At 43.1% G+C, this 22,222-nt stretch overlaps 1 protein-coding gene across 4 annotated transcripts in view; it reads left to right on the top strand.

The window, feature by feature from the left end:
- ST3GAL6 (ST3 beta-galactoside alpha-2,3-sialyltransferase 6) overlaps window positions 1-20,406 on the top strand; it is a 73,017-nt gene extending 52,611 nt beyond the window's left edge. For 3 of the 4 annotated variants that reach the window (XM_090056004.1, XM_090056007.1, XM_090056015.1), the window contains 4 exons: window positions 3,636-3,822; window positions 5,115-5,252; window positions 13,300-13,452; window positions 14,840-20,406. In XM_090056004.1, coding sequence (XP_089912130.1) covers window positions 3,636-3,822; window positions 5,115-5,252; window positions 13,300-13,452; window positions 14,840-14,920 — 559 coding nt within the window. In that variant the 3' untranslated portion in view covers window positions 14,921-20,406. Of the gene's footprint in view, window positions 1-3,635; window positions 3,823-5,114; window positions 5,253-8,530; window positions 8,676-13,299; window positions 13,453-14,839 lie in introns of those variants that run through there. The other variant, XM_090056023.1, reaches the window with a different exon arrangement.
- The last annotated feature ends 1,816 nt before the right edge of the window (window positions 20,407-22,222 follow it).

The following is a 22,222-nucleotide window of genomic DNA, read 5'->3' as shown; positions in this document are numbered from 1 at the left end:
TATTCTTTTAATTTAACTTACATGGTGCTTTCTTTTCAAGAATAAACTTATAGCAAATATTTGGAAAGTACATTAGATTGTGATCTCTTTAGGGCAAATAAACATAGTTTATGTTCCTATTTGCCCAGCACTGTTGCAATATACAGCACAGTGGCTTAGTCTTTGGCAAAGGTAGTAACAGATGAGTACTGCTTCCCTCTACTATGAATTTCAGGTTCACTTCATTATCTTGCTCTAGATTTCCTTGCATATTGATAACAGCATATTATTTTTAGTTAAATGATTAAACAGATTCAGGTTTTGATAAATGCAGGCCTTAACAGAGGCTCTCAATTTCAAATAAGGTCCACTACTCAGGGATAATTAGATTGGGAACAAATGTTTAAGATTGGACCCTGGGAAGCACAAAACCAGACACAGGGCAGGAATTCAGGGAAAGAGGCCCCAGGAGATGATACTGGTGGGAAGGAGAGCTGCAGAATTCCTGGAAGAACTAACTTGTGACGAGGCATTTGAAGTAGAGGTGGTGGGGCTGGGGAAAGACTGCTCTAAAAGCTCTGACAGAAAGTGTCCTAAGTACTAAGAGCAAGAAAAAAGGCACAAAGGTAGAAAACAGACAGAAAACAAAAGACGTGAGACAAGAGGACTAGCAGAAAGGAAGTAACAGCACAGTAACCCCCGCCAAAAAAGGTGGGGAGGGAAAGAACAGGTTTGGGTTACTGTGGTGTTACTTCGTTTCTGCTAGTGATGAGCTAAGTCCCTGGGGAGATTTTTAATATCAGTAAAGATTTAAAGTCATAATAGATACCACAGCATATACATTTTTTTAAGTTTGCTCTTCTTCTGGGGTCAAAAATGAATGGCCCCGTATCACTACAGACTGTTCCCTTGAATGCAGGAACCATCTGTATAGTTTCTTGATGAAAAAATATTGAAAGCACTTGATGAAGCTTAGTGCCTAGGAACTTACAAAAATAACTCTGAGAAATGTGATGAAGTTTCAGAGGGTGTATGAAATGGTGTGGGAAGGGATCATCTTTTTTCAAAGCAGTGATTTCATGGAAACATTGGATTTCAAGGAAGAGGGGAAATGTTATTTACAGATGAGGGTGCCAGATTGTTCCAAAGGAAGGCAGAACAGGTACAAACCACAGAAAGTGAGAATGCAATTCATACTGCTTCTGCTGACACGGATCAGGGCAGAAGACAGTCCCCAATATCCCACCTGACCATCTTTCTTTTAACTGTGACTCTCAAAGCAGCAGTCCTTCAGCATGTTCTAAGAGAGGAAAGGTTGCATATAACTAGATTAGTTTAAAACTAGGTGAACAGACATAATCTGAACCTTAACAGCAGCAAGCCACAGAAGAACATAAACTGCACCCAACATTTAGATACATGTAACTGTAACGTGGACCTTCTTAGGGTGCTTTCAGTGTGTTTCAGGAGCCACGTGAGTATGGGATAGGCTGATCACCAGGGATCCGGGTTTTCTGGTTCCCACAGAAGAATGGAGAAAACCCCAGACTTCCCATTTTAATTGGAGAAAATGCAGATTTTCCCTTTTAGCAGGGAAACTCATGGATTTCCCCCTTTTGGAAAGAATTCTGCAGGCTGGCTGAGTTCCAGCCTGCAAGTAATGTTTGCAAAAGGGGCAGGAAAGCCCCAGTCCTGCCTGGAGGGGGAGGAAGAGGGAGAAAGGGCAGGACCTTATGCAATCACTTACTGAAAGCTGCTGCAGGAAGAGGATCAGTCTTCTTTGTTCCTGGAGGTAAGTGGGACTTGGGGGTTGCGGGGTGGGGTGGGAGGGGAAGCTGGCTGGGGACTGAGGTAGCCAGGGGGAAGACATGGAGTGCCTGCTAGCAGGCAAGCACTCCTGGTGGGGCTTTCCCCAACAATTTCTCCTCCCTCAGCCCGGGCAGGCGGGGAGATGGGAGGGAACAGGGCGGAGGGGCAAGGGGTACTGCTAGCCCCCCACCTGAGCTCACTCTGTGCCCACTCCCAGGAGCAGAGCCGGGGAGATGAGGGCAGCAGTGCCCCTTTGCAGGCTATATGTGTGCTGGCCAGCCGGGGGGAAGGGGGAGCTTGCACGTAGCTTGCCTGCGGCTGGCAGCGGGAAAGCTGCATGGGATGTGGGGTACAGTGGTGGGTGCTGCATGCAAACCTGAACCCCCACCCCCAGCCAAGCAGGCATGTGAGGCCTGCAGAGGGGCACTGCTGCCTTCACCTGTGCTCTGGGCAAGCAGCACGGGGCATAGCGGTGGTGGTGCTGTGGTGCTGGTGGCCACCTCTGCGTGAGCAAAGGTGTGGTGTGGGGGCAGCTGCAGATGACAGTGCAGTGGCAGCCTCCAGCAGTGGTATGGTGGCCACTGTGTGCCAGCGTCACTGCACTGTCACCACCGTGCCCCATGCCACTTGCGCAGAGCAGGGCCAGGGGGGTGAGGGCAGCAGTGCCCTTGTGCAAGCTGCACATGCCCGCCCAGCCAGGAGGGAGCAGAGGCTGCCACTGCACCCCATGTCCCATGCGCCCCACCCCATGTCGCAGGCCAGTGGCGCGAGGTGCAGCAGTGGTGGCAGTGGCTGCCACGTGCAAGTTCCCCCTCCTCCTCCACCCCTGGCTGGGCAGCAGTGTGTGGCCTGCAGAAGGGCACTGCTGCCCTCGCCCCCCTGGCCCTGCTCCTGGGAGTGGCCACAGAGTGAGCTGAGATGGGGGGCTCGCAGTCCCCCTCCACCACTGTGGCCCAGGGGTGCATTCTCTTCCCCCCCTCTCCCTGCCTGCCCACCTGTGCGCCTGGGCTGAGGGGCAAGTGTTGGGGAAACCCCACCAAGAATGCCTGCTGGCTGGCAGGCACTCCATGTCTTTCCCCAACACATCCTTGCTTCCTCAGACCACAGCCAGCTTCCCCCGCTCCTTGGCTGGGCACCCCATGTGTAGCCCACAGCGAGGCACCCCATGTGTAGCCCACAGCGAGGCACCCCTGCTCTTGCCCCCCCACCCTAAGAGCAGGCACAGAGATGCACTCCTCCCCACATTCTCAGTCTGTGCTCCCAACCCCTTACTTTCCCCCCGTCTCCCCACACACACCTAGCTTTTGGGGGCGGGGGTGTATGTCTGTGTGTTTATCTGTGTGGTGGGGCTGGGGTGCTGTTGTGGGGGGAGTAAGGGGCATGAGCAGGATTGGGAAGATTGGGGGGGGGGGAGTGAGGGGCACTAGCAGGGCCGGGGGTGGGGATCTCACAGATTTTGGATTTTTTATCAAAGAATTTGCGATTTTTTTATCAAAGAATTTGTGATTTTTTAATTATTTTTTTTAATCAGGAAAAACCAGGATCCTGGCTAATCATGTCTTTAGGGGCCAAAGTCAGTGGGAGATAAGGCTGCAAGTTAGGCAATATTGCACTTTTATTTTGAACAGTTTGACAAAAACAGTTTGTAAGTTTGAAGTCCCTGTGGTAAATTATCAGCCCAGGACCCCATCACCAAACTGTCTCTCTCCCATTAATTTAGTATGAATACAAGTCATGCTGTTTACTCTACAGCTATGCCATTTGCCCTGCAGAATTCTAGACATGACAGCCATAGCACACAATGGATTTATGACGATGCCCTTAATATCTCTTTTTACCCTCCACAGAATGAATAATGGTCCCATAATAGGGTATGAAGATGATGTTGGGAGAAAGACAGATTTCCGACTTTTTTATCCAGAGTCTGTTTTTTCAGACCCAATTCACTACGATCCTAATACTACTGTTGTTCTTGTCGTTTTCAAACCACATGATTTAAAGTGGCTCTGGAGCTTACTGGGTGGTGAGAAAGTAGTAAGTTTTATTTATTTATTGTGTTTTGTCAAATTGTCCTGACTGCCTGTCATAGCTGAGCATGTGTACCATGCTTTTCCTAATCATCTCAGATATAACATGCTGTAACAAATCAAAGGAGTGGAACAGATATCTTTAGGAAATAGAACTGATGGTCTACAGGAGCTTCCTGCTGGTGTGAGCATAGTGTTTGCTGCATTTCTGTGTTTGCTGCATTTCTGCAGTATAGTTGGACAGCAACCCGCACCTGAAGAAAAACTTTGGAAAATATTATAATTCAGACCATTAGCTGGTATAAATCAGCATAACTGAAATCAACAGGACATCAGAAATTTCCATGGGGCAAAATGTATGACTTGGGTTGATTCTAGCTGTCACGTAGATTTTTAGAATACTCTCATCATGCACTCCAGTTCCTTCCTGCACAATTGTACATCGCTTGTAATCTATGCATGTGATCTTGGATTTCCGTAAGTGTTCATCACCATCTGTTCTCTGCTCCCCCTGTAAAATGTAATAAATGAGAATTCTTTTGATTCATACTTTATATCAAGGAATAAGTACACTACAGATTCAAGGAGAGATTTTTTTAATAGGGTATATGATAATTGCTTTAAAGGGAGTTGTGGTGTCATAGATGGAGGGCAGTGTAATTCTATAATTACTGGATTATACAAGAAGATGGACTACATGGTCATAATGGTTCCACTAATTTCATTTATTAAAAAAAAATCTTAATTTAACTCTGTGGACTTTTTAGCATGATTCCTGACTTATACCAAAGTAAGCGGTATCTGTATTTGAATGCTTAGTCGAGGAAAAGCATATCCCTCCCAGTAGTCTGTGGGAGCAAACAGCAGGGCCTAGATTTGCACAGTCTGTGAATTTAGGTCATTTTGATTAAATGTAAATCAGAGCTGGATGGCTGGAGAAGGGAATGTTCACCTTCTATTACTTCCCCCAGCTAGGAAAAGCAGCAGCTCTCCTAGTTAATCAGGTTACGGTTCTTACTGACCCCACTGTAAACTCAGATCAGTGTTGTTTTCTTTTCCCACAGCTAATCAGTCCTTGACCTAAAACAAGTGGTTGAACTAAACCAATTTAGTTTTTGATCTTGGTTTCCAGGAAGCATTTCTCACTCTCATCATTTCATCTCCTGTCACCTCCACTTCAGCTTTTCATACAGTACTCCCACTGAATCACTGTGCCCCCAGCTTTCATTTCATAGTTAGTCAATTTTGCTTTCATAGCTTTCCTAATGCTAACTCTAAATATGTATTTGACTATTGCAGAATGCTAAAAGTTTTTGGAAAAAACCAGCCTTGAACATGATATACAAGACTAACCAAATCAGGATACTTGATCCTAGTATTATCAGAAAAACTGCACATGAATGGCTTCATTTCCCTACAAGATATTTCAGAAAGGAAGTAGGTATTTTTGTTGTTAACATTTTATTCATTTGCAGACTATAGGAAATGGTTACCATCATTTTTTTGTTGTATTTAACTATATTGAAGCACTTAGATTTGCATTATATATATATTTTTTTTAAATAGGAATCTTGGTTTGGTGTGTTGAAAATTTCTGTAGGCGAGACTAAATCTCTTAACTGTCAAGTACTTCTTTATGATATTTTAATGTAGGTACTGTCCATACTTTGTACTATGTGGTCTTGTCTTTACTAGAGAAAAACGGATAATTTAATAGTTTAGTTAAGGCATCTTAATTGGCACATACTAAAATTCTAGTGTAGACAAGGTAAATTGTACTTTTAACATGTGTTAACTGGTGAGCCCAACAGCATTAGCTAACTGATGAAAATACATTTAATCATAGAGTGAAGACGCTCCATTTGTGCATATGTATTCATTGAGTATGTATCTACAGAGACAAAAGTGTTTGAGTACAGAAGGGTTATAAAAATGTTCTGGTAATAACTATGGGGTGACTTCATTAGCCACTGGAACAAAATAATATTCTACCCTAGATAAATTATGGTTTTAAGATCTCATGACTAGATAGGAAGCATTATACTTCATCTCATGACTGAACACAAAACATTATCATACGACTAGAGAAAAAGTATTATGCCATTGCTTTTACCCTAGCTTTTCAGTGGGACATAGGATACCCTTCAGCTCCAAAAGGTTTCTTGATACTATATCACACCTTCCAGGCATGATAGGGAAAAGCTACCTAGATAATTATGCAGAATTTGCAAAAACCTCTGTTTGTTTTCCTTTTTTCCTGGTAAGATCCATGGCTCTAAAGCTTTTTGGGCAGAAGAAATATGAAAAATGGGGGAGGGGAGGGTGTATTTAAATTGCTTAAAACTTTTCTAAAATGCATGTTGTCTGCAATGCAGACTGAACGCATCATAGCCAGTGGCATTAGAAAGGTTTCATCTCTTATACATCGGACTGAGCAATGCAGAGTATTGCTAAACCAGGCCAAAATTTGGATGCATGATTTAAGCACAATGTAAAGTGAGTACAGGTTTCCCTCACCAACCATGGTTTTCCCAGCCACAGTTTTGAGTATCCATGCTTAATATTCTATATACCATTTTGGCTACCACGGTATATAGTTTTGAGTAACCATGGTTTTCCATGGCCACGCATCAGCCTGCCACTTGCCATTTTTTCCCATAAGCCTTTTGTTTTGCCAACGACAGGAACTTTCAGGAAGCTAACCCCAGTGGTTGGCAAAGGAAACCTGTACTGTATTTTGTCACATACTGCAAGCCCTTAAATAAGATACACACTTTTGTTTTGGGAAAGCAGAGTGAAGAAAAAAATATTTTTCTGGATTCACGACTGAATTCTGACTGCAGGGGATCCTGGCTACAGGGCTGAATCCTGACCTGTGCTGCTCAGGCAAAAATTAAAGTGATAACCTTCTCACAGTCACTAGTGAATTGCCAGCAGTGGTTAGCTCAGTGATGAGCAATTATTTTGGCTGGAGGGCCACTTAACGAGTTTTGGTGAGCTGTCAAGGGCTGCACACACAAAATATTTCAGAAGGTATAATTTTACCAAATTATAGATAAAAAAACAAATCAAATACTAAAAATCAAATATCTACTATATAACATCTTTAAATTTAATATCACAAAACTATTTTTTGTCCTGATTTATATATATTTTTTGAGTAGTGTATACAGAGGGGATTCCATGATAGTTTAAACTAAGGTCTACTTTTGTATATTGTGTGTGGGGGGAGCTGTAGGAGAGTAGGGGGGTGTTGGTGCAGGGGTTAGGGCAGAGTGGTTATGCACATGTTTGTGGGGCTGGCTGGGGGTGGGAGTGGAGGACAGGGTGTGCATGTAGCAGAGCACTCCAGGGCAAGTGTAGGTACAGGTATGGTGTGTGCCCCCCCCCATCCAGCCCATGATGGTCCCCACAGCACACCACATGGGACCGAACCCTGCCTATGCCTACCAATGGCTGCAGCCCCAGCCAGCGTGGACAGCTTTCTGGTGGGGCTGTTCCCAGTGCAGCTGCAGCTGGCTGGACACTGCTTTACTCCGCCCTGCTTCCAGTGATTCCTACTCCACCTGCCCCTGCTGGTTCACTCTGCCAGCAGGCAGTATAGGGAAGCCATGGAGATGCATGTTGGGCAGCATATGCCCAGCCAGACAGGGGGGAACTGCAGCCAGGTGGCTCCTGCCTCAGTGCAGAGGGCTCCAGCTCCCAGTGGCCATCCACTCACTTGACTGCCCACAGGTAACTGCTCATAATACCAGGTGGGTGGAGTGGGTGGAAGGCAGCCTGGAACTGGAGCCCCATGCACTTGGGCAAGAGCCCCTTGGCTGCACCTTCCCTCCTCCCCACTTGGCTGGGCATCTGCTGCTGGGCACACATCCCCATGGCTTCCCTGCATTACCTGCTGCCTGATGTGGTGCTGCAGAACAGGAGGAAGGGGATGAGCTGCTGGAGGAAGAGGGGAATGAGCAGCACCTGGGTGACTGCAGTTGCACCAGAGCCAGCCCCACCAGGAAGCTGTGCATGCTGGCTGGGGCTGGATCTTCCAGCAGGTGCAGACACGAGCATGGTGCAGGCTGCCCCTGGTGGGACTGGACAGGGCTTGGCCCTATGTGGAGCACTGCAGGGGCAGCCATGAGCCAGATCCAGTCAGTTGGCAGGTGCCCACCTACAGGCCAGATTCAATCAGTTAGCAGGCCAGATCTGGCCCACAGGCTGTGTTTTGCTCACCCCTGGGTTAGCTGCTCAACCAAAGGCTACTGCCGACTCTGCAGCAGCTGTGAAAGAGTTAACACATAGCTGTGACTCTGAAGGATGAACTTTGCTCCTTCCCTATGAGGCTGTCAGGGGGAAAGGAATTTTATAATATGTCCATGCCTCTGTCCCAGCACAGAAAATCAGCTTCCACACTGCGGACACTCGCTTCAGTTTTGGAGAGCTGATTTATTGGGGAAAGGTACATGTGGTGTGCAATAAAATATGGTCATTTTAAATTTGGGGTGCTGTCCTGCCATAAGGAAATTTTTCAAATTCTACTTTTCCAGTAGCCATTTGACATTCTAGTGAAAATGGCAATGTCTAGTGGCCTTATTTGTAAATGGATACACAGAATGTTTTAGATGGACCAGGCTGTCATTTATATGTATAAAAATTGTTAGTTTCCTACTAAAGAATGCCCTGAGGGAAATGTAGATTTTAACATGTAGATCTTTTCTGTATAGCCAAAATACTACAGAGGCAGCCCAGGCAAATGTAATGTCAGGTGCAGAAAATGAGGCTATTTACCAGGAGATCACAGCTGTTACATGGACTGCTTTATCTTGAAAGTGCAGCTGACACTCCTTGGATATTATTCACAGGTATCCTTTGTAAATCAGCTACCACATTTGTCTAATTTGACCTTCTTAATTGCCCTTACAAAGCAGGTTTGACTTTCACGAAAAAAAAAATGTATCTGCTCCTCTTGCATTTTCTCCCACGTCAAATCATAGTCTGGGCATGGTAGTTCAACTGGCTGCTTTGGAAACACCTGCAGTGTGTGACAAAACAGTTATAAGATGTCAAGTGGGAGAAAAAGGAGCAGGTAGAGATGAGAGCCTGAAGATCCTTGAACCCCGCACAAAAAGTCCATGGGCTTTTATGAGCAGGCAAGAATTCTTAAGCCACCACTCTCTTGGAACGTGTCCATTCTCTGCCCTGTCCCCTCGCTCACTCACCAAGCCTTGTTCCAATTCTCTTGGGGAGGTTTGGCTCTCAGGTAGACAGTCTGTTTTGCTGGACTGCCTATTCTTTTACAGAACTTCACTTTCCGTACACCCTGCCCCTTTCCTCTCAAGTCTGTGGTGTATGACTCACACCAGTCACATGTTCATGTTTCCACTTTAAGTCTGTCTTGGTCTCCTTTGGGTTTCTCAATTCATCATTCGACCTCACTCATTCCTTATTCCACTAAACAAATATCTATGGATTAAGTCACTCTTATCTCTCAACTGATCATTCAGATTCCTCCAGAATATCCACCAATCAATTAACTTATTGCTTAATCAGTCATATAAATTCATTCAGAATGTCTGTAAATTAATTCACTTATTTCTCAACATAAACATCTACAAATTCATCTGCTTCTCATTTCTTGATTAATACCCATAAATTCATTCATTCCTTCTTTCCCAAATCAATCCCCTGATGAGCTCATTCCCTTCTCATGCAGTAACGTACTTTCACCCTGCATTTACAATCACAGTGCAGTCATCAGGTGCCTCGAGATATGGCACTCATCTCCTCCCATCCACTGTACTGTTGGCCCTGCCCTTACTATCCCGGCACCCCACTTCACATATCTCTCTCTTCTGCCTCCATTCAGATCCTCCTTGAATCCCGGTCTCACTTCTCACACCCTGGCTTGGGCATCTGGGCCCTGCACCTCCATGTAGACCATACAGCTTCCTGGCTCTGCTGTATTTTCCCCTCTCTGTCAGAAGGCCGACTGTAACAGGGTAACTGTCAGGGCCAAATACCATGCTGGCCTACCTCCCTGTCTGGACAGTCTGCCCACCTACACACTCCTGCCACACCTTGATGTAAATAACAAGTTGTTTATTTTGAAAGTAGGAGGCTGCCCATTTTAAAGCCCAATGCTAAGGGTAAATGTTTTCACTCGATCTGAGCCTTCAAGAGGCCGAGATATTACACAGCTTCAAAACTCCCCTTATACTGTGTCCCTTGCCTCACAGAGGGCACCCAGATTTTCCACTACTTCCCCGGGCACCTCTCTGTGCTGCTGTGGCCTCTGGTCCAACTAGGCCTTCGGCATCTTTGGACGTGCCTGGGCCTTTAACTCCTGCCCCTCACTGGGGCTTCTGCTCCAGCTACCCTAGTCAGCTTCTGTGCAGCCCTTCAGATTGGTTTCAGGTCCTACTCTCCATTGCTGTCAGGTGTGGCTAGCCTAGTCAGCACCTGTGCAGCCCTTCGGACTGTCTTAGGCCCTACTCGACACGGCAGCAGGGTCCCTACAACTCTAACCCATCATTAGGGCCTCTGGGCATCAGGCATCTGATGACTTACCTGGGCCCTCCTAACTCAGCCTTGAGCTAGTCAGGCCTCAGGCATCTGTCAACATACCTGGACCCTTCTGGGCATTAAGCCCCTTTGGGCCTTGGGCATCTGTCGACTTACCTGGACCCTGCCTCAGGCCCCATGCAATGCTTTTCTGTTGGGGGGTGTTTTCCCCTCCACAGGGTAAACCACAAGGCAGTGGGGGCTTAGGCTTTTTGGCACCCCATACTCGCCCTTCACTGAGGAAGCACAGGTGTGGCATTTCCTGGAAGTTTCCCTGCCAGAAGCAGCCCCACCACACCATCAAACCCCAGCAGGATGTAGTTTTAGGTCATTCCCCAGCACCAGGACCCTCCTGCTCTCCGCATAGTTCCTACCCTGTCCTCTGGGTGTTCCTGAGCAGCAGTTCCAAACAGGCGGTGTTCTGCCTCCAGCTGTTTGCAGCAACTGCTGCTGGCTTTACTGATCAAGCCTGCTCTTATTTCTAGCAACTGAGCCCTCTTCCCCAATCAGGTAGTCTCTTGCTGGCCATGCAACTCCTGATTGAGGAGTGTGGCCACCTGCAGGCTGCCTTTTCTGCCTGCTCAGGCCCTTTGAGTGGCAGGCACTCAAAAGTTCCCTCCCACACTGATATCTGGCCATCTTACAGCTCTCCCTTTTGCTACTTGTCAGTGTTCTGAGCCAGTGGGGGCGAGCTCCCCCTGGCACATGACCACGTGCCCCTGGAAGTATGTCTTCTCCCCGGGGTTTGTTTCCAGACCCATTTTCTGGGTGCACCAGTGGCCTCGTGACTCCCTTGTGCTCAAGTAAGTTTCCTCCTGATTTGGCCAGCTTCTGCTGTCCGTAACTGGGGCTTCCAGTCAGCCCCTGTTACAGCCTTATACTCTTCATGATAGAAAATCCCCTCCCTTGCCGTACCCATCCTTCCCCACAAGGCTCAGGGAAAGAAGCAATAGCTGAAGCACTGGTGAAGACGTGCTCCAATTAAACAAATGTGGGTGATATCTTGGAGGTGATATGGAGACCCAGATCTGCACAAAAGGCCCATGTCTTCCATGGATCCCAGAAGGTTCCATTGGGTCTGAACACAGACTTGATTTCTAAGACAGTAAACATATGTACCCTTCATCTCTGACAAAATGGTCCAAGGACAAGTCTTTGGTGACTTCCCCTGGAGTGTTCTGTCCCACAGACAGGCCCTCTTCCCTCCGTACCTCCACAACAGGGAGTGATCTGGGCTCTAACTGTCCAGTTTTTTAGTCCTTCTTTTGTTGGTGTTCATGTTGAACTAGCTTTGAATTTTCCATTAAGCCATCATTGCATTTCCTCTTTTTCTATTTGAATGTTCCAAGTTTGTTTATCAGTGTCACCCTCAATGTTAGCTCAGTTCTGGGAACACCATTTTTGAAACCATGTGTGTTCTCTCTACATGACTGCCTTGCCAACAGTAAAGCAAAATTATTACAGGTCACCCAGAGGCTACATATCTTTTCCCATTAAATGTCTTGATTTCAGCGGACTTTGTTAACAAAGTCTAGAATCTCTCAAGAATTTCCTGAGCATTGTTACGGTGGAGGTCAGATTCTAAGCCTTGCCATTTAACTGACAAAATTTGTAGCTAGGTAAAGTCCACAGGAAAGTTTTACTTATGGAAGGATTGCTCTTTGTACAGCTGAGTTATACCAGTTCTTCATTTCCCTCATGTATATCTGGGAAGTGAGAGCATTTTACATGCATGACAGTATATGATTTATGCTTTAACAATATGCTGATCTTAGTTGGATTTCCTGCCCATAAAAGTCAAAAGCAAAGAGCACCAAACAGAACTCAGTGAATTCTGTGGAATATTTGCCAGACACCTTTTGGGTCACCTCAGTCCTGATTTGCAGCATTCCTGTCATATCTGTCTGGGTCCTCCTCAGAACATTGTGACAGTTGTGTCACATGGTGTGGGCAACATGAGAGGTAGATAGCAAGCAGGGGTTAGGATCACACCACTGAACTCATGCCCTAGATATTCAAAGGGAGAACTCTATCTTGGTAATCTGTGGGGCCTCTCAGCCAAATACTCTGCATGTGGTTGGTTAATATTATTTACAAGGTACACTGTGATTCTTATAAAGATGTAAAAATCCCCAAAGGTGATTAAATAATTGTGATATCCTCTCAAAGAAATTACCATTAGTTCTGATCTTATAAAGCAGAAAAAGTGGGGTGGGGGTTGGTCAATTCTTACCCTCAACCAAATGTTCAAGGAATCAAAATATGCCACTATGATGTGCTACATGATGGTGTGTTGGATTCAGTGAACTGAATCCAGCTTGTTCTAGAGGCATTGAACTGGGAGAGGAGAAAAAGTAGTTACATTATCCAGTCTATCTCCCTTCCTGTGAAGAATTGTTTGCTACCGTGTGGACCAATTTTGTTCCCAAAGGCCTGGGAGCTGAGTGTTCTGGCTGTGCTGCACCAGAACAGTTATGCCGTAGCTTAACTTTGACTGAACTGCTTTAGTGTTTGCATGCTTTGAAATGGATATGAACTAGCCATGTAATAGTTGATAGGACATATAGTAATAAGACAGCTTTGGTAATACACTTAATTTAAAACTTCATTTCTGGTAGCAGTGCAGTTAATCACTAGATACTCTTTGCATGAAGTGATATCTTGTAAGATAAGTGGATATTTATTGCTGGGTTTTTTGATGTAAGAAATAAAACATTTCCCCTCTAACCTCTTCTTCAGATGAAGTAATTTTTTTCTTTCTGAAATTCTTCTACTCCAAAAAAGCTTCAAGCTACTTCCAGTAGTTTTGCCAACTGTTGGTACTGCAGAGTCATTAGTGGTAATTGTTATTATTAAGACCCTCATTTTCAGGTTTTCGTTGTCTGTCAAGATGAGAATTATAATTTGTGTGTCCCTATTTTCTTTTTTTTAGAAACCCAAGCATCCCACAACGGGACTAATTGCCATTTCTTTGGCATTTCACTTCTGCCATGAAGTTCACCTGGCAGGATTTAAGTACGACTTCTCTGATAGAAACAGTTCTTTGCACTATTATGGCAATGAGACTATGTCTCTAATGATTGAGGTAATGTACTGTTCTTTTTCTTTTTTTTTACAGAAATGTTTAAAGAAAAAAGTATACATCTTTTGATAAGTTAGGAGGCAGAGTGTTCTGAAGGAATGTACTTGGATTGGGGTGAAAAAGTCCCGAGTTCCATTTCTAGCGCTACCATTGAGTGAAGATTTGACCTCAACAAATCACTTCATTTTTTCCTTAATTTTCCTCTCTGCAAAACAGAAATACTAATACATGTCTACTTCACATGGGGTTAAGAGGGCTAATTGGCTAGTGGATATATAAATGCTTAATATTATTATAAATGTTTGAAAGATAATCATGGCTTCATCTTCTGTAGTTCTTGCATTAATTTTAGTCTGTTACCTGCACTGTTTTGCTTTGGTTTTGCTCCCAGAACCCAGTGTTCCTGTCATCGTGGCATATCAACAGACAGTTTTCTGAGCAGTAGCCTGCAGTGCTCACATTTTCACTAATCTGCTTTTCTGGCAAAAATTGCATAATTTGGAAAACTGCCAAATTTCATAAACAAGTTCTTGAATCTCAATGCAGAGAGAGAGGAGAGAAACAGAAAGGTAGGAAGGTATCAAAAGGTGAAAAGCCACAGAAAGAGACAGGAGGAATGTGGTCAATTGTTTGAGGAGCAATGAAGTATAATTATGCCTATGTATGATTCTGTGGAGGTAGGGGGGCAAATAATTGATTAACTGTGTGTGGGACCTGCTTCTCCTCCAGCTATGGCGGAAGGGTCTTGCCCATTTTCAGTGACTTTCTTCCAGTTTTTCATGTATCCCCCTGTCTCACTGCTCCCCTCAGCTTTCTGCATTCGTAGGGGCTCAATTTGTTCTCCATTTCTTTTAATGGAGCACCAAAGTCTTCTCCGTATCCCCAGGCCTTACAGTAGGAGACATTGCCAGTGGGTTCATTTCTTTCCCCCCTCTGTCTTCCAGGCTGGAGAAGAGAATCAAGTAGGGCTTTGAAAATAAATTGCTCTCTGGATACCCTCTTTAAAAAGAAATATTCTAAGAGTGTGTGTATTAATTTTTCTCAGCAGCATAGTTTAGAATCCTGGGAGTGAGTCATGGAAAGTATGTATATGGTCATCCAGGCTACCTCTCTGCTACTGAGGGATTCTTTCTTGCAGTATTTGCTTTAAAATAGAGTCTAGGGCATTGTTACAGGTCAGTAGCAGTAGAGTTTGGGAAACTATTCCACCCAGCCTAACAAATGAGTTATTTCCACAGATTTCTGACTATAACACTCTCTAAATAACACATTTGATTGTTGGATTTCTGACTATAGCACTCTCTAAATAACCCATTCGATTGTTAGTATCTGTTTTGCTTATAGTAATGTTTTCATTTTCATCTGTTTTTGTTTCCTCCCTCCCCTTTAGAATGAATACCACAACATCAGTGCTGAGCAAAGGTTTTTGAAAATGCTCAGAGACAAGAACTTTGTGGTCAACCTGACATAAAGAGAACTGAAGAGCAATCACTATGTTCAGCAAGAAATAATTTTATTTTTTGTACTGTATTTTTATTTTTTAAGCATTGAATCAGTTTATTAAGATATTTAAAAGCACAGAAGCCTCACAAAGGTGACAGTGGCAGACAGCCCCTAACCAAGACTGAGGACAGTAACTCTTCTTTCTCATGGCATACAACCAGACTAAACTGATTTCTGTGAATTTATTTAATTATGAAAAAACTGCAACCTTCAGCTAAAAATATCAGGGATATGTAAGAATATAATGCACAACCTTTATTTAACAATAAGAATTCTTTTTTCAAATAATTTCTCTTTACTATCTTCCTTTCCTACATCATCACCCTCAAGAATTATATATGATGTCCACAGAGCTGCAAGATCCTGAGGTAATCGGTAAAGGGATACCAAGTCTTTGATTTCGGGTCTGAAAATGATTTAGAATGGCAGCACTTAATAATTATTACGGCAATTGATAAATATGACAGTATGTGAAGGTCAGCTGTTTGCATATTAGAAAACGCCATGATTATTCACAGAGGTCGACACTTTGTTTTTAAGGCTAGCTCAACAGCTCGTAGACTGGACAGCATTCATTGAACATATTCTGTATACACCTAGGTTGAAGACTGCATTGGCCAGAGAGCATAAAAGTCGCACTGATGCTGCTTATGCTGTATCTAATGTGCAAAGCACTGAGGTTGATAGTTCCCAGTACTTTCCATCACTGGCAATGTACAAGTAGGTAAATACTCTTTGAAAAGAATTAAGCATAATGTCCTTTAAAATGGGGAATAATTTAAATAATTTTAAAGATGGGAGTCATCTTGTCACAACTGTCAACCTGTTTCAAAAGAACCCCATACCACAATGTTTCAGTATTCAGCACAGATGGGTGGCAATGCAGAATCATGAGTATGCAAATTACTGTTTCTCTAAGATAATACTTACTGAATACCTTGATTCTCCAGTCAGGGGATAGTGATACTTTTCTGTTCTCAAAGAATTAAGAAACATTTTCCAAATTAGCATGATTTCCTTGCCTCGCTTCCCCTCTGCCTGCCCACAACCCTACACCTTCTTCCCCACTGTCATGCAGGGTCTCAAGGGAGCAATCGTCACCACAAGCATTTTCCATTTTTCTTGATCTTATATACAACGGAGTTTTTGAGACCCTGCATCAAGCAATCCAGGGAATTATGGTTTAGCTTGTCAATGACTTGATGTCCTATGTCTTCCTCGCCCCTTTTTCCTGATTTGTTTTTTTTTTTTTAAATGTTTATTTTTAAGCAGATATTTCTGTATGTACACACATGCGCACACAGAACTGAGAGACAGTGAGGGGGGAGCTGAAAGAAGGGTTACATTTTTTAGAAGATCACAGTTATATTCTTAAATTTTATTTTCAGGCACCTACGTCTCAGTGACTTAAACTCCAAGTTCAGAAGTGATTTAGTATTTAGGCTCCATATTCATTTAAAATATGTCTATGCAGTGCAGTACAGAGATATGTTAGGTAGCTTAGGTCCTGGAATCAATTTAGCCACAGTAGCATGATGGCCACTTGAGATTTAGCTCTGCTGAGAAGTAGAAGGCTGTTATGCTACTTAACAACATGAGAGCTTACTTGTTTAGAGCTAGCTTGAATATCTGTACACAGCATAACATTGTGCCATGTAGACGCCTGGCTGAGAAGCAGGGTAGTGTCCTGGAAACAGTGCTGAGTGAATGCAACTATCCTGCTTCCAATACTTTAGCTAGCTGTTTCAGAGATGCCTCGGGCATCTCAGTGTGGCACTTCATTATGCGATATAAATTGACCTTCAAATACTCTTGAAAATTTTACTCAGGATATTTTGCTGGAACATGTTTGGTTGGACAGTCAGGTCATGAATTAATTGTCTCCAATTTGTCTGTGAAAGCTTTAAGTGGTGTTAAAGTTCTGGCCCATAGACTGAAATCAGCCCACAGAGACATGTCATTTGGCCCATAGGGTTCCCTGGAAATTTGGTGGCAGGAAAGCGATAGCAGCATTAATTGCTCTCAGAGCGTGGCAGTTAATTCTGCTACCACTCCTCACTGTCAAATTTCTGGCCTTTGGGGAGACCTGTGGTGAGGAAGATGTGACTCCACACACAAGATGATGCCTGTGCATTGACTCTGTGCTGGATCCGGCCTGCAGACTGACCTTGCATGCAGGAATCACAGTCCAGCCCTGCATCAGTCATCTGCTTTCTATGAAATCTGCTGGATGACATACATCACTGTCAAGATGGAATGGGAAGTAAATACCATTCTAGTCATCCCAGGTTTCTGGCAATTTATTGTTCTGTATTGGTCATCTGAGCCCTCATTCTAGATAAATCACCAAAAAGTCTGCATCAGAGCTATTTTGAAAGTATGTAAAATAATCTGCTGGTGATTTTTACGGTAAATGCATTGTAAAAATGCCTCTATTGCCGAGTATTCTAAAGCAGCATATATATATTAAAAAAAATCGAAGTGTATACCAGGCAGGTTGTTGTTTTGTTTTGTTTTTAAAAGAGAACATAAAACACATGATTGAAGAATGCTATAGAGCTTTAATCAGTCTCCCTTGACATAAACTTAATAAGCAAGTCATTGGGCAAATAACAGTGGAGAAGCCTAATATTTTCTATTTCACAAGTGTTACAAATACGTAAGCATATTTGGGTGGGTGTTGCCATTTTTTAAATACTTGATTCTGGTACAAGACTATAAATGACTGCATTCTGATTTAGTTTTGTTGGATTAATTGGATCTAGGCCCTCGTGAAAGAAGCATATCACAGGAAACTGCAAGAACACGGGGAGTCTAAGGACCCCAAATTCTTTTTTCCATTGTTGGTAGTGCTCTATCTTAGTGAATCATGTTTCTACTATTTTTTCTCATGTATACATTCCCATCCTTTTGAGGGAAGCTTTGCTTCAAATTTGGACTTGAATTGAGTATATAATTTTTTTGCAAAAATTTTCTAAACTGGCTGGCATTTATGCATTTCCCTTAATTGAAAAAGTTTGTTTAAAGAAAGCAGCAACTTCTGGCAACCAAAGCCACACTGATAATTTTTATGTGGGAGAGCCATTGATAGATGACAATTACAGAAGAACCTATGGGTGCAGTTCTCAAAAAGTGCTTAGCATAGGCCTAATAGGTCAAAGTAGGAAAACCCACCCTATAAAGCTCGAAACATTCGGGCTGGTCCAACATCATGAGCATCAAAGCATCTATATAGAACACATTCCTCTGCTTTAGTTCTTCAAAATTAAAATCTTTCATAAAGCTACCCTCATCCCTACATCTCTCAGAGTTCCTGCCATGTTCAGGGCTTTGGGGTTTTTTTATTTGGGGTTGTTATTGTTATTTACTTTTATTTTGTTTGATATCTTATAAAGTTAGATTTCAGCCAAAAAATTGACATATGGGCACTGCAGCACTCTTGGTTATACTCTCATTTTGCCAAAGGTTGACAACCGGTGAAGGTGAAATGACAGTGAAGGGATATAAGGAGAAAGATTAAATCTGCAGAAGTCCCATAGGCAAGCTATATGTGGTGTTGGTGGGGGGAGGAGGTATATATCTTCAGAAGGTATCGTCCACTGGTATACAATTCTATCTGTGATACTAGGTAATGAAATCATTGGTACAGCTTTATTTCACTGGTACATTTGAAAGGATGATGTATGCAACAGTTCTAATTCCCCGCTGCCATGCATCTTGTAAGTCATTTATTTCTACACCTATTCAAAGTCAGTACAGCTTAATTTCAAATTGGCATAGTAGCATTTAACATGAAATTTGCACAGCTGCAGATAACCACAATAGGTGTCAAACAGTAAAGGATTACAACTATGCAGTCTGATTTAAATATGACATGCATTTAAAGGTCATCATAAACCAGCATTACTCCAACATGCCTTGAGATGTTTTTCTCCTTTAAAGAAATTCTGAACAATGAAGCCAGCTTTTCTGAGAGCTTATTTCATTTCCATTGGGTCTTGACTCCATATCTATGCTCACCAGTCTTTTAAAAGCTGCTTTTTATTTCCTTAGTTGCAAAGGCACTTATTATATGAATTCCAGGGTATTTCAAACTGTATTCCCACATACAGCACCAGCATAACAGTGAAGGATATAAGTACATTTAATCTGGATTTTCCTTTTGTCAACTGCAATGCCACTTTAAAGGTCTCATTCTTTTTTCCTCCCATTTCCTATTTTCTCATGTGTGGGATAGCTAATTTATTTTAGTATCTTACATTTAATGCATAACTTTTTAAAAAGCAGTGGCATATTCTACTGACCAGTTTGGATTGAACATCCCAATCTTAGCCCAGTTAAAGTCAACAACAGGCTCTTCTTCATGTTCAGACCAGTTTTATTCCATTATAGAAGTTGCTCCTAATTTCTTTCACTGTGGCAAGTGTGGGAGATGCTGGGATCCTACAAAGGAAGAGGGTTTTGAGTTAATGTATTAAGGATGAATCCACGAGTGTCTGATGAGCACTAGTGGATTACCTTTATCTTTCAAATGACTCTGTATTAACTTTACTATAGAATGATGAAAAAAGTATTAGTGTATAAGATGTTGTGTTTTCTATTTAGAAAATATACTTTTCCCTTTCATCTTAAATCCCATAAAAAGGGCATTTAAAATGTTTCTTCACCTAAAATACTTGTGGTTTGGGTTTTTTACAGAAAGTGTGTACTTTTTAAGAGGATGAGAAAAACAATGGGATTTATGTTGAAGGATATATTTGGCAATTTTATTTGTTACTCGGTTTGAATTTAATATGCCTTTGAGTACAAGTTATGTTTTGAAGGTAAGGTAACTGTTGGGAAATGGAAAGACAGAATACCAAACACAGAGGTACTGGAGTGCGCAGGACTGGCCCGTTTAGAAACCACTATCAAGAAGCAGAGGTTGCAAGGGATTGGCTACATCAGGAGAACAAGAGACCATATCCCCAAGAATATTTTGTATAGCGAAGTTCAAGACAGCTCTAGAAAGAAGAGTCACCCTCTATGGTGGGGCTACAATGTGTACAAAACTAATATGAAATTGTTCAACATCAATGTAGAGAGCTGGGAGGAGCACACAGAATCCTGTCCAATCTGGAGGGAACATCTGGCACTAGGTACAACTCAACATGAAGCACCTTTGATCCAAAGGATGGAGGCAAAATGAGAAAGAAGAAAGCAGCATATGCTGTAAACTTGGACTCCAGCTCGGACAACATATGGATCTGTGAAACTTGTAACAAGTTCTGTTACTCTCAAATTGGGCTTGTCAGCCACAAATGGAGTCATTAGACATATGACTAGATGTGTTACATGTGCACCATCATCCAGAGGATCAACAGTTGCCTACTGACTGTTGTTTACAATGGAGTATTAAAGTACTGCAGATTGTAAAGAGATTATTTTCCATACAATAAAATTTAAAAATACTGATCTTTTCAGGTTTGTTTTAGGAAGTTTAATGCTACACAAGCCAGATCCATTACAGCACTAAGTAAACCAGGTACTCTGTGGGCCTATCATTAAGTTAGCAAGTGAGATGCCAAGTTTCAGAGCAGACTTGGTGGGCAGAGGAGCTGGGAGGAAATGTCTTAGTTTTCTCATTCCTTGACATGGTGCAAAAACGTTATGTTCTATGAGAATTAGTGCCTTTTTTGCCTCTTTGGACTCATGTACACTTCATGATTTTTTGCCCTTTCTTGTGTTCCAGTGGTGTTACCATTTGCACATATGGGCTTTCCTGGTGCTTTAGAAGCCTTTCTGGTGCACTGAAGTAAACCTCATCCGGACATAGTTTAGTTTGGGTCATGAATTAAAGCGTCACGTTCATGGATTCATTATGTGCAAACAGAAATGCACTCAAATACTTGAGGTAGTCCACTGTGCATGGGATTCCTGGAAGGCCATTGTAATTTTAAGGAGCAGCACAAGTTACCACTAACATGATAACATGCCAGGGCATGCTCCCTCAGTAGCAAATTTACCACCTTTGTCACCTGCATCCACCTCCTGCTGCACGGGTGGGTGTTATAAGGGTCATGGGGGTGCACATAATTAAGCCCAACTTACATAAACAAGCAACCAACCGTTAGGCATTATTCAAGGTAACTGTTATTAAGGAGCAGTACTCTTCACGTTTCTAAACCTCAGGCAAATGTAACAACTTTCATTTCAAGACCTTTTTCACAAGAACCATAGGAATAAGGAACATTTCACCCCCTGTTCCCCCTTTTGGATGCAAAAGCTTTGTACCGCAGACATGCTGGTGCCATCCTGCAAACTTTGTTTCTTTTGTCTATCTGTTTTTCTCAGGGCGCCTAAACTGTGTGTAGGTAAAACATGAGCCCTGTCCTTTGACCTGGCCTTACAAATGTACTTTGACCAGGTCATACATACAGAGCCTTCATTCTGTGCAAATCCCAGGGATGGGGAAGGCGTGTGCATGTTTGATGGTGGTGGAGGGGAAGGGTCAGGCAGGGGTCACTGGCACCAGGGGCCTGGTCAATGGGTCACTGAGGTTAGTAAAGGTTCTTATCATCAAACCAACTCCCCAGAGCCCAGATCTGGAAAGCCAGAGGACTGCAATAGTTGCTGACCATCTTTTTATGTGAAATTTTGCAAAGTTTCACAAAGTGTGACGTTGCAAAGCTTCACAAAGGGCTTCTGTCTCCTGGCTCTCCAGAGCCAACATCTGTATGCAAAGAGGAGTACAGCTACAGGTACAGAACACCTCAAAGTTATACGTGTATGCTGTATATTGAAATTACGCTTAACTAAGAAAATATATCTAGGTTGACTGTTTTGTCCAAACAGTGCCACTTGCCTATGCCTCCTGCTCTGTTGCTTGCATACTAGAGTTGCTTTTCTTGCAATGAATTACTGATTCACTTCTGGTTAGATGAGGGGAGGGAGGTGCCGAAATCAAAAATAGCAGGTTAGGGGAGGAGAGCAGGGCACAGGAGTCTGCAATACTCAGTTAGCTGGATGAATGTAGCCTGGGTGTTAATGAAGATCCATTACAAAACCGGGTGTGGGTTGAATACAGACACTTGTTGCAAGAGGTCTTGATTGTTTGATGCCTGCCTTAGACCTTGAAGTGTTAATGATGCCTGCCTTAGACCTTGAAGTGTTAATGGTAGCTCTTGAGACATAGCACACACCATTGCTTCAAACACTGCTTCAAACTTGAGGTAGTGCAGGGCAAGGCTCTTTTCTGGGTTTGGGACTAATATATATAGTTTTGGAGCTA

Source organism: Crocodylus siamensis, chromosome 1 (genome assembly GCF_052110815.1).
Source record: "Crocodylus siamensis isolate JL-2025a chromosome 1, ASM5211081v1, whole genome shotgun sequence".
NCBI classification, from domain to species: Eukaryota; Metazoa; Chordata; order Crocodylia; family Crocodylidae; genus Crocodylus; species Crocodylus siamensis.
Note: the sequence above shows the minus strand (reverse complement) of the source record. Positions and strands in the feature narration are given on the sequence as shown.